Source organism: Vidua chalybeata, chromosome 1, assembly GCF_026979565.1.
Source record: "Vidua chalybeata isolate OUT-0048 chromosome 1, bVidCha1 merged haplotype, whole genome shotgun sequence".
NCBI classification, from domain to species: domain Eukaryota; kingdom Metazoa; phylum Chordata; class Aves; order Passeriformes; family Viduidae; genus Vidua; species Vidua chalybeata.
The window spans coordinates 20,339,218-20,351,298 of record NC_071530.1 but is presented as its reverse complement, the minus strand read 5'-3'; the positions used below and the strand labels follow the sequence as shown (position 1 = coordinate 20,351,298).

Genomic DNA, 12,081 nt, shown 5'->3' with positions numbered 1-12,081 from the left:
TAACAGTAAGACATCTAAATTGGTCCTTTATTTATTGCTCCTCCTTTGCTCCATGCACTGACAGCAAAGGGAGTTTAGGATGACTGTACTGCAGTTTTAGGACGTACAGGAGCTGAATATATTTGTGTATTTTCTTTTTTTTTTTTTTTTTTTTTTTTTGGTTTTTCTTTTGGTGGGATTTAAAAAGATTACAATGAATATTGTAGATAGCAATGAATTTGATTTCTTGGCAGGGTATTACTGCATTATTTTTCTTTTTTTTTTTTTTCTCACCAGCAGTCACAATTTGTTGTTAAGACAATGGTATTGTAAAACCAGTGCTGTACTGGATCCTACTTATGTGTTGTTTTGTTCATTGTTCCTATTAGCTGTGTTGTGTGCTTGCAGAAGTCAACAAGATGAGCTTAAGCCTTGCAAAGCAAGAAATTAGATGGAAAATTTCTCAAAGTGTTCATAAGTCTTCCTTCTACTAGCTCCTGTATGGAGGAAATGTGTCTGATTCAGCTTTAGCTACACTTGAAATCAACTGTGGTGACTGTTGATCCACACCCAGCACTCACAGGTTTGTGTCCTGGCTCTGTTAGTTTATACACAACACTGTATGACCTAAGCAATTTTACCTCAGCTTGATAGATACATTTAGTTTGACTGTCACTGAAAATTCTTTGAGACAATTCAAGATTTCTGTCCATTTTCTGTGATTTTCTGCCGGAGTCTTCCCCGGATTTGGGTGACTCCGGATGGTGGTAAAGTCTCTCCTCCAACCCGTGCCTTCAAAGAAAGACTCAGTAGTCTTCAGTCGTCCGGTCTCAAGGCAGTTTATTGCATATTATCTCAATGCACACAGACTCCCTGACATTGTCCCCGTCTCTGTCTGTCCCCGTCTCTGTCTGTCCCCGTCTCTGGCTGTCCCCGTCTCTGGCTGTCCCCGTCTCTCCTCCCCGAGGGGCTGGTGCCATCTTTTATATCACACATTACGTATTAGGTGTTTATAGTTTTTTCCCAATGCCTACTACCTATGTTGAACAGTGACTTTCTACTCTAAACCAATCTGTGAGTGCCAACACCACCAAGAACATGGAGAATAGGAAGAAGAAAGAAGGAGGACAGGGCACGCCCAAATCCCTCCATCTTAGAACCTCTGACCCCCGTGTACAAAACTCAGACCCCCCTGTACAAGGTCTAAAACCCCCCTGTACAGCACTCAAAAATCCTACCTTTCACTTTGTGACTACTTCTATTATAATATCTAAACTTTTGTGATTTCTTGTTCTTCCTGCAAGGTTGGTAAATTGTTCCATGGGTCAAGCTCAAGACCACAGGGGTCCCTGGCCGCCTGCCAGGGTCTCAGAGGCTTCTGCCCTGGGCCCAGAACATCCAAGAGTGTCTGAGGGACACCTTGGGTTCTGACAATTTTCCTCTTAGCTTTTAACTCCTTTTAATCTTGAAATATTCTGGTTTAAATGAAAAACAAAAAATCTCTCACTCCTAAATACTAATTAGAATGTATAGAATAGTAAAGTTATTGAAACCATCTTAATAAATAATGTTTTAATCTGTGTCTGTTGTAGTTTTATCCCAGCTGGCAGCTGAACCCCACACAGCTGCTTGCTCACTCTCCTGCAGCAGGATGGGAGAGAGAACAGAAGGGTGAAAGTGAGAAAACTCGTAGGTTGAGATAAAGATATTTTAATAGGGAAAGCAAAAAGCTACATGAACAAAACCAAAAAAAAAAAAAAAAAAAAAAAAAAGGATTTTTTTCCACTACATTCCAGTGGCAGACAGGTGTCCAGCTACTTCCCAAGGAAATCAGGGCCTTGGGAAGACAGACACCACAATTCTGAATGTCCCTGCTTCCTTCTTATTCCCTCAGCTTTTATGGCTGAGCGTGACATCATATAGTGTGGAATATCTCTTTGGTCCACCGGGATCAACTGTCCTGGCTGTGTCCTCTCCCAGCTTCTGCCCACCCTAGCCTGCTCTCTGGTGGGGTAGCATGAGAAGCAAAAAAGGCATTCAGGCTGTTCAAAACTGTTCAGTAATAACTAAAACATCTCTGTGTTATCAGCACTGTTTTGGTCATAAACCCAAAACATATCACCATCTGAGCTGCTACAAAGAAAATTAACTCCATCCCAGTCAAAACCAGTATAGCATCTAATTTTAATTATCTTCTTACAACAGTACAATCTTCTAGAAAACTCTCTCTCCCAAATAATTCAGTAGTGTGAGAATGTTGTTTAAATACTCTAAGATGACTAATTAAATACAAAAATGGTTTTAGGCTTCCATTGCAAGTAACCCACTGCAGCACCCATGCAAATATTAATAATGTGTAGGTAACTATTGAATACTGTCTGATAGATACAAGTTGCCACAGGAAACATCAAAAAACATCTTGGATGCAAATGTAAAAGCATGGATGATAATCCCCTTGTTTTTCTTCCACACATACAATTATTCCACACATATTATGTTTCAAGTCTGGATATGATTTCATTTAGGACTGAACTTTCCATTTTTCAGTCTGCTATAAAAGCCAAGGGCCACTGTGGCTTCAGGATTTCAACGTATTTTGCCAGGAAGAATGACCAGTTGCAAGAACTGGATGTGCCACAAGAAGAGAGGGTCTGACCTCTCTCAGAGGAATGCAAGCCTTTCTAGTCTGTGTAATTGTCAGCTGGCTTCCTACCCACGGGAAAGATGAAAACATATGTCTATCTAGGACATGTACCCTGTCATTAGTTATTTAGCAGATTGAGCTTTTGGTAACTTTTTGCCTTCAAATTACTACAGCCTGAGACTTTGCTGAATACTTTTGTCTTAGAAGAGAGAAAATCTTTCTTGTTGACTATATCAGATCAGAATATATGATTCATAATGAAAGAGGGAGCCAGATACAGATATAAGTACTGATGAATGTGCTGCAGATGAGACAAAAAGGCTACGTGGATAAGCTCATCAAGACCTGTGCTGCTCTAGACAGGGGGAATGTGTAGACATATATATACACACATAAACATGTAAGTGTGTATCAAATATGTCTGTGTGAAAATGGCTTTGAACTGGTAATACCTCCAGTATATATATCCAGTGAGTGTAAGGGACAATGAGAAAAAGGCAGTTTTCAGATCAGGAAGGGAGGCTGCAATACTTCATTTGGAAGTAGCTCTTCTGAAGTCTCATTTTGGTTGGAAGAGACCTTGGGAGGTCATCTAGCATGACCTCCTCTCTAATGAATGGCTGACTTGGATCAGGTTCCTCATCATCTTGTTCAGTTCAGTTTTGAGAAACTCCAAGAATAACCTGAAACAGTTTCTTCTCTCACTTCAGAGAATAGCTCTATCTTCATACAGCCACTGACAACCAAAGAAGTATCACTATTCCTCTACTTAATTCCCTTTTTCTGCCTATTTGTGCAACACATATATTCACTTAAGTTACGTGCACCCTTTGTTGCACATAACCATGTAAAGACTTTGGTGGCAGTCTAATTTTTTTTGCATTGGGACTGAATTTCACATAGCATCTCCCTTCTCTGTTTATCTTGAGCCAAAAGAATACCACAAATACCCAAGCTTTCAGTGATAGTCTTAGAAATAGCAGTGTTCTATTAGGGCAGCAGCATTTTTCTGAGTCTTCTGACTTGTTCCTTTTATCACTAGATTTTTTTTGGGCTTTTGGGTTTTGCAAATAATTAGGGAAAAATAAATATCTCCCATACACTACAGCAAGAGATTAAGCTTCCCACATGACAATTCATCAAGACAACAATACAGAACATTGCTGATTGTGGCTGAAATACTTCCCACCTCCTGTCCCTGGGCCAGGCTGTTCCTGACCTTTTTGTGGTTCTACAGATGTTAAGAGAAATTATGAACCACTTCCTCTTTACTCCCCTCACGTAGCCCACAAGAGGACCCAGCACAGCTGAAATGCCTGGCTGGAATCCTTTCCAATGTTAACAGGAGTTTCATTGACTTCAAATAAGCTTGTTTTTTATCTCCACTGTTTCTTCTCCTCTTATAATAATGTCAAAATACCTTACTCTGCTCTGCCTCTTTCCACACTAATCTCATATTGGTGTTTCCCTGGATGTACTTACTTTCCCACCCAGAACTTCCATCAAGGAGGATTTGGCTATTTTAATACTTATCAGAGTTTTCCAAGTGCATGACACCACAGGGGTACAGCCTGCTGCACAGCAGGCTTTATACATATGGTAGGTTTGATGCCTTACAGGTTCACAGAATCATAGAATTTTTAAGGTTGGAAATGACCTCTAAGATCATCGAGTCCAAACATTAATCCAGCTCTTCCAAGCCCACCAATAGATCATGCCTCTAAGCAGCACATCTCCACGGTTTAAACACTTCCAGGGATGGTTATTCACCATTTTCCTGGACAGCCTGTTGCAGTGTTTGACCACTCTCTCAGTAAACAATATTTTCCTAATATCCAGTCAAAACCTCCCCTGGTTCATCTTCAGGTCATTTCCTCTTGTCCTGTCACTTGTCACCTGGGAGAAGAGACCAACCTCCACCGCACTAAGCCCTTCTTTCCAGGAGTTGTAGAGAGCAGTAAGGTGCTCCCTGAGCCTCATCTATGCCCCATCAAAACACCCAGTAAGCCCCATATGTTACAAAAGCCTCTCTATGTAAAACAACAGTAAGACTGATGTTTTCAATCCATTTGGGACTCTTCAGACTGCATATTGGTGGTGATCTCGAAGAAATAGCATGCTGCTCTGTATCCAGCACAGCAAGAAACTGTAAAATCACCAAGGCGGACTGTGCTCTAAAGGCACCTTTTCAGAAAGATAATTTAATTCCAGGCAGGTGCTTCAGCTTGCGAAACCCAGCTAGCAGGTAAGATTTTGTCTTTCCCACATTGATTCACGAGCAAGATTTGAGTCCTGCTAACAGCAGATAGTGCCATCACTGTCGGTAGAATAAATAAACAAACAAACAAATCGGCTGAAGTTCATTTATTGGACTTCAGAAAATGCCTCTTCCGGTCCTTAAGCCTCCTCGTCCCCTTCGTCCCCCCCTTGGCAGCCCAGAGCCCCGGCCGCGCCCCGCTCCCGGCGGAGCGACCTGCTGGCGCCCGGGGGAGGAGTGATGGGGACGGGGGCGCAGCCCAGATCCCGGGCTCCCAAAAGTAGGTCTCTGCTCCTCCTGCAGTCCTCCATCTGAGGAGCAACCCAGGCGTTCCAGCAGGGGTTTTCTTTGAGACTTGAGCTTCTTACCCCTTATCCTTCTCCTTTCCTTACCCCAGAAGAAAAGGAGAGGGATATCCTTCTCCCTCCGAGCGGGGCTGGCTAATTGTCTTGGAAGACAAACCACTGACCCAGATGCAACGCTGTCAGAGTGGCAAAGGGGATAAAAGAAAAAAAAAAAAAAAAAAAAAACAAACCAACAAATGCCACACACGACGGCAACAACAAAAAAAGCAGCGGTCCTCTCAGCTATCACCGCTTTATCACCTGCACATGCCTGGAAGGAGGCTCTTTCCTCCGCTAAGGGAAAAAAATCAGCTTAGGAAAGCAAAGTTTGAACAGCGAATTCCTGTTATTTCAAAACGCCCCATGTGACAGGATATTTCCTTATCATTTGGAGCCCAGAGTTTTCCCCTGATCCACCAGCCCTTCACAAGTGCGGCGGACCTGCCCGGCGGGACGCCCTCTCCTCTCAGCCGCGGGGCGCCACGGGCGGAGCCGCGGCGATGGCTCCCTCCCTGCTCCTGCTGCTCCTCGGACTTCTCCCGCGGGCTTCTCCGCTGCTGGGTAAGTGCCCGCAGGGGCTGTGCGGGCCAGGCGAGCCGAAAAATGAGGGGCCACCGCGGGCACAGAGCCGAACCTGACCTGGGGTTTGCGGCGGGCTTAGGGATGGAGCGTCCGCGCAGGTGAAGCCCACGATCATTTTAAGCCTCTCTGCGGCGGGCGGGCGGCTGATGGAGGCGGCCTCCCCTGGGGACCCCTTCCTCGCCCGCATCCAGAGGTGCCCGGCGGGGCGGACTTTTGGATGCCCATGGCGCTGTGGACACCGAACAGGGCTGTCACCGGCGCTGCCTCAGTTTCCCCCACCGTTCCGATCAGTCCCTGATAGATTTAACAGCATCACCCAGCTTTCCCTCACAGACCTGCTCACCGCAGAGGTTTGCAGAACTGCCCGGTACTGGGGCTCTGCCTGTCCTCCAGCCCTCTTGGATGGGCCCTGCTTTTGACAAATGGCTTTCATAGGGGAATATTAGGGTAGCTGAGGTGCTGGGATAGATAGAGGTGAGAGAACAGGGGGAAATTGTGTTGCTTGGTGATAGCTGGAGTTTGTACCCGTTTACTCTGAGATTTGCCATGATTTCCAGTTCACAGCTACTTTTCAGTGAAAGTTTTGCACCTGCCCTTTCTGAAAACCTTTCAGTGTCCTCTACTTTCCAGACTGAGATCTAGCGATGCAAATCTTTGTAGCTCTGCCTTGTAACCTTTCTTCCTTTGTGTAACTAGCAGCAATCAGTTTAGGCCATCTGGTAGGCAAGAGCCTGTGTAGAGAAGACAATCGTCCTACCTGCATCTGCCTCCTTGCTCTCTCCTCTTTTGCTTCTGGCTTTGGGTCTGTCTGTTCTTCTGGTGCTCTCCATTAGTGTTTAACACTGATAGTACTTCACTGGCTTCACAAATTACTTCCTTTTTTACTCTCACGTAGTCTGTGATGGTTTGGAAATGCTGCAGAGTGTGAAGTCAGTTTGGCATTCTGGAAATCTCTACTGTGGAAATGAGTGAGATTCTGCAGTGCTTGCCACAATTCTTAAGATACAACTTGGGGCCAGAGACAGATAGACAAATTGTCGCAGTGTGGTGAGTAAAGAAAAATGAAAGCCTGTCAGAAAAATTCTTTTGGGATCTGGTTGGGACATTTGAGGGAAAAGATGCTAGATCTCCTTGAATGGTTGGTTGTGCACTGGTAATGGTGAAGTTGTTTCCTAAGCCTGGCATGTTCTTATGCATTTTAAAGACCTTCCTTCCAGGAGTATGTTTCAAAATATGAATTACTGTTAGAAATAGGTTTAATTCAAAGTACTAACATTGTGGTATTCATGAGCACACCGTGGTGGACCTTAAAGTGTTCCACCCACGGTTCATCTGTAGTGAAGAGCTGCACCTGTTACAGAGCTCTATAACAAATGTTGCTGCAAAACAGTGAAACACAGCTAATGGTGCTATGTGTGATTCTGCTCAGTCCATCTGTACAGTATCTGTACAGATACAGCTTGTCATGTTGGCAAGAGTGGTATCAAGTGTTTACAGAGAGGACTTGGCAGGGCAGAGGAAGTGCTGCACAAATACCTGGCTTGTTTCTTCTAGACTATCTAATTACGCACACAGATACTGTTATATGGGAATCCCCTTCAGTGAGCAAGATGGCAAAATAAACAGAAATAAAGCTGTAAACTTGAGCAATACAGCACTAAGTTACAAGTCTGCTGGATGGCCATGGACTAGAGAGGAGCACCACTGAGGGAAAGGAAATCCTGCAATTACAGCCTCAGTCACAGTTGCTCCAGCATCCTGCTACCTCTTGTTCCATTCTCCTGTTTTGGTGTCAGCTTATTTTTGATGCCTCCTTGGCTGTGTTGGCCTTTTAGGTGCTTGCATATGTACTACTCCCTGCATTGGGAATATGCCCTTGTATAAGCAGGTGTGTTGGGTTTACACCCTTCTAATGCTTTGTAAAGGCACTGTTGGAATTGTAGAGGGCCTAAGTTTTGTCTCCCTCTCCATCCCCACTGGCCAGACTGCTTTGTTCAGCTCTTTAACTTCATTTCTGAAGCCAAAACTCTGCACCCTCTCACACTTAGATGCAGCAATCCAGGCTTTTTACTTAGGGATAATTTTTTCATGTGAATAGCATCTTCTCTTTAAGAACAAGAACAAGAAAATAAGGACTGTTATTTTAGGCCACAGATACAATTTTAGCAGTTTGAAAAATCAGGTAGTGTTTTATACACATGTGAAGTTGTTTGACATCTCTTTTATCCAGAAACTTTAAACATGATTTCAGGAAAAGGAGAGTTGCAAGCACTGCATATATTAGTTTACAATAACATTGTGCTAAATGCTAGTAGAAAAGCAGAATAAAAAAAAGTTGTCACCAGCAGTGATAATTATACATTTCCTTGTATTGTCTGTGAGCAAAACAGATTGGCAAAAGACAACAATTTCTGCCTCCAGTGCTCATCAGTTTTACATTACTTCCCAGTGAGCTGGAAGCCAAAGGACAAGAGAAGGAAGCTGAACTATAGATGAGATACGTCTAGGTCAGCTCTTTCTCTGAGAGAGAGGTTATTTGTTCCCAGATTGTTCTTCTGCAGAAAAATGTGATAATTTCCACATTAAAACCTCAGCAGAGAAGGGAAGTCTTTCTGTGATTAACCTGTTTTCCCCTTAACTATTTCTCCATTATAGAATTTGTTTAGTTTGGTAATCATACACTAAAATAAATAGTATTTTAAATAGCTTCAATCCCCAGAGTCACATAAATTAATATTTCTCCTTCCTATCTCATACCCCAGTTAAAATACAGCTTTAAAATGTTGTGCATCCTGTTACCTTATGTGAAAGAGCGTGATAAAGATACTGTGCTAAAATGTATCTCAGGTGGATCAGAGAGGAGAAATGTTCAGTCTTTCAGCAGGACTGGCTCAGAAATGTTACACTCCTAGCACATCCAAGTGCAAAAGATGTTAAAGCTTTTCAAGCAGTTACAATTTTGAAATCACCCTTGAATATGTGAAAATGCATGCTATGAAGCACTGTTTAGTAAGAGGGAGAAATAACCTGGGAAGCTATGAAGAGTTTGTATATTTTCATAAGTCATGAAGACGCATAACTGGTGATGGCAAATCCCACTGCTGTTGGTATTTCATTCATAATGGAGAGATACAAGAAAGAAGTCACTGATGACTGAATTGAAAAATAAATATGTTCTACAAGAAGCTTGAGTATAAAGCTTAAAAACATATCCTTCTCCTCAGTTAATACTTTAAAGATTTTAGCTGGGCTTTTGAGAACAGAGCTCCCTGCTGTGAGGAAATGGAGCCTGAAGAACTTAGTGACTGTTGTCATCTCCCCACGCCTAGGAGCCAGTGCTGCTGGAGAGCTCAGTGTCAGGATCTGCTCTCTACAGTGTCCATGCTCCCTCATTGCAGTAATTCCCATGGGTGCAGCTTGGATTAACACCATGAGTGTGTTTTCTCTCTTCAGTTTAACCCATGCTTTAAACCTACAGGAGACACTAGGTCTACACCTCTGCTGCCTTGTACTTTTGTGTGTAGATGCTTTCACTGACACAAAACAGTTGAAATGTCCTCACATCTGAACTAGTTGCATCCTACAGCCACTTCAACAGGTGAAGTCCACACCTTCTTTTGCTAAACAGATGATGAGATTTTCACACCAAGAGGAGTGTCCAGATTCATGTTTCATTTAGATAGCAAGTAAGGTTACTTCAAACCAAATAATTCCAGTGTTTTTTTTCCTTACAGATACTAGCATCTTCTTAATATATAATGAAGATCACAAGCGCTGTGTACTGGCTCTAAGTTCTAATTCAGTGACTACTGCTCCTTGTGTTCAAGAAAATGAGTCACAAAAATTCAGGTGGGTCTCAGATCACCAGCTTATGAGCATAGCATTCAAATTGTGCTTGGGAGTGCCTTCGAAGAAAGACTGGGTTCCGATCACTCTGTATCCTTGTGACAAGGCTAGTGAACTTCAGCGATGGGAATGCAGAAATGAGACTCTCTTTGCAATCCAAGGGGAAGATTTGTTTTTCAACTATGGAAACAAACAGGAAAGGAATATTATGCTGTACAAGGGATCTGGTTTATGGAGTAGGTGGAAAGTCTATGGAACCACAGACGATCTGTGTTCTCGAGGCTATGAAGGTAAAGTTCTATAAATTAATTTCTGTATTTTCAAACTCATGTTTAGGTGTAGATAATTAAAATATTTTATATGTGTAGAAGAATTTCCTTAATCTTATTAATGATCGGTGAGTGTGAATTCAGGTGAAATTAACAATACTTGAGTGGATGCGCTTTTTGTTTTTAGAGTAGTTCAGTTTGTTTTTTGTCAAACTTGTCAAAATGCTGATAGATGATTAACCATGCATGGTAGCGATTCATTTAGAGAGAATAAAAAATTCTGTGGTTATTCAAAACATGTGTATAACTATTACACAGCAGTTGATGATAGCTTTTACTATTTACTACATGTGTACAGAAAGATGTAGTGCAAGTGTCCAGTCTGTTGATTATATTTTTTTCCCTTGGAGTGCAAATATTGACTGGCATTAAGATATTAGTTCACTCTTGATATCTTTATTTCCACTGTATTGCAGATATCTTCCTAGGTGTTTGAAGGGAGTCTCAGAGTTGGTGCTAAAATGTTCGACAAAGAAATAAGATAGTTTAAATAGTTAAATTTGAATAAGATCTTTTAAATAGTTAAATTTGAAAAAGTTATGCATAATACATCTTTATAAATATTCATTCATCTCTATATATATTCCTGATAAGTATCTGGAAAAGCATTTGACTTCCCATTTAGTATTCTTTGATAAACAGAAATGGTCACAGAGGGAGGTATGGATGCAGTTTCTGTGGTTTACACTATGGCTGATTGCAGTACTAGTCCTCGTCCAGAAGCCAGAATAGAAGAACCCTAGCAAAGCAAATGATGTGAAAGAAGGCAGGGGAGAGATGTAATAAAGTCCTGCTATTCCTTCCTCCTCTGTTTTCTAGCAGCTCTGTGAGACAATGACCCTGGTATGCCACCTCACCAAAAATCCTTGTTAAGTCCAGTTCCCCTGTATGTCCTTCCATCACTGAATGTACATTACATGTGCACACACAGAAAGCTGCTTTAGTTACTTTCATAAGTTCCCTTGAGTCAGGTTTCTGATAAAACAAAAAGTATCTTTAGATGCAAATATAAAATTTATTTGGGCATAATGTATTGGAGTCACTTTATGGCATATATCTTTCAAGTTTACATGGACATGCTCTTCTATGTCCAAAATGATCAGCAGTTGACTGGGTTATTGACAGAACACTCAACAGTCTTTTTTGCTTTAACAAATGGCATAACTGTGTGTGTTTTATACTTTTGATTGTTATGCATGGGAAATTTAGCATGGGTATGTACTTGTATTAGCTCAGTCAGTTGTGGTCTGTTGTCATCTCCCCTAGCAACAAAAATTTGTCTCACTGTGAATGTGGGTATCAGCTTAGACCTAGAGTAAAATGATCAATGTTCTAATTCTAGTACAGTTGTATTCTAAGCTGGCAAGCTTTCCTTGCTATAATATTTTTAATAGGATCATAAAGATGAACTCCTATATATCCCATGCTTATTAATTTTTATACATTTTTGCATTGTTGTGTCTCCTTAGATACCTACACAGTGAAAGGAAATGACAATGGAGCCCCTTGTGTATTTCCTTTTAAGTTTGGTGGTAAATGGTATGCTGACTGCACAGATGCTGGCAGATCAGATGGCTGGTTCTGGTGTGGAACCACTTCGGACTATGATGTTGACAGGAAGTATGGATTTTGCCCAATGAAATGTAAGCTTTTTACATTCACAAAATGTGCTGTTACTCAGTTGCCTGGAAATATGTTCATAACATGTGCTTTACAGTTTGAAATGTCTCTGTTTAGCCTGCTTTCCTTTTAAGAGCAACATAAATATCCAAATATAAGACCCAGCATAAAAAAACATTGCCCAATTATTTTTGGATGAAAGTATGTTAATTGTATTCTGTAATCTCTACGTACACAGTTTACTTAAATAGAAAGTAAATTAGACGCTTACATTTGCATAAGTAGTATATATAAAAGGTCAAAAAGTAGAAATCTGTGAAGTGGAACTGAAAGCTAGAATACAGTTTAATTGAAAATTAAAATTACGTTGGAGAATGAGTTGCCTTTAGACATGAAGGAGCTTTCATGAACTCTTTAGTACATCCCAGTGTTTCCCAAATCTGTGTACTGTATTTCAGTTCTGTCTTTTAACTCAATTAG

The 12,081-nt window shown here is 41.5% G+C and overlaps 1 protein-coding gene across 1 annotated transcript in view; it reads left to right on the top strand.

Annotated features, from left to right (window-relative positions):
• The first annotated feature begins 5,650 nt into the window (after positions 1-5,650).
• The window catches only part of LOC128792722 (macrophage mannose receptor 1-like), a 50,519-nt gene continuing 44,088 nt past the window's right edge, over positions 5,651-12,081 (top strand). Inside the window, exons 1-3 of the mRNA XM_053951371.1 lie at positions 5,651-5,785; positions 9,541-9,942; positions 11,451-11,624. Of these exons, the coding sequence (XP_053807346.1) occupies positions 5,725-5,785; positions 9,541-9,942; positions 11,451-11,624 (637 nt within the window). The 5' untranslated portion in view covers positions 5,651-5,724. The remainder of the gene's footprint in view (positions 5,786-9,540; positions 9,943-11,450; positions 11,625-12,081) is intronic.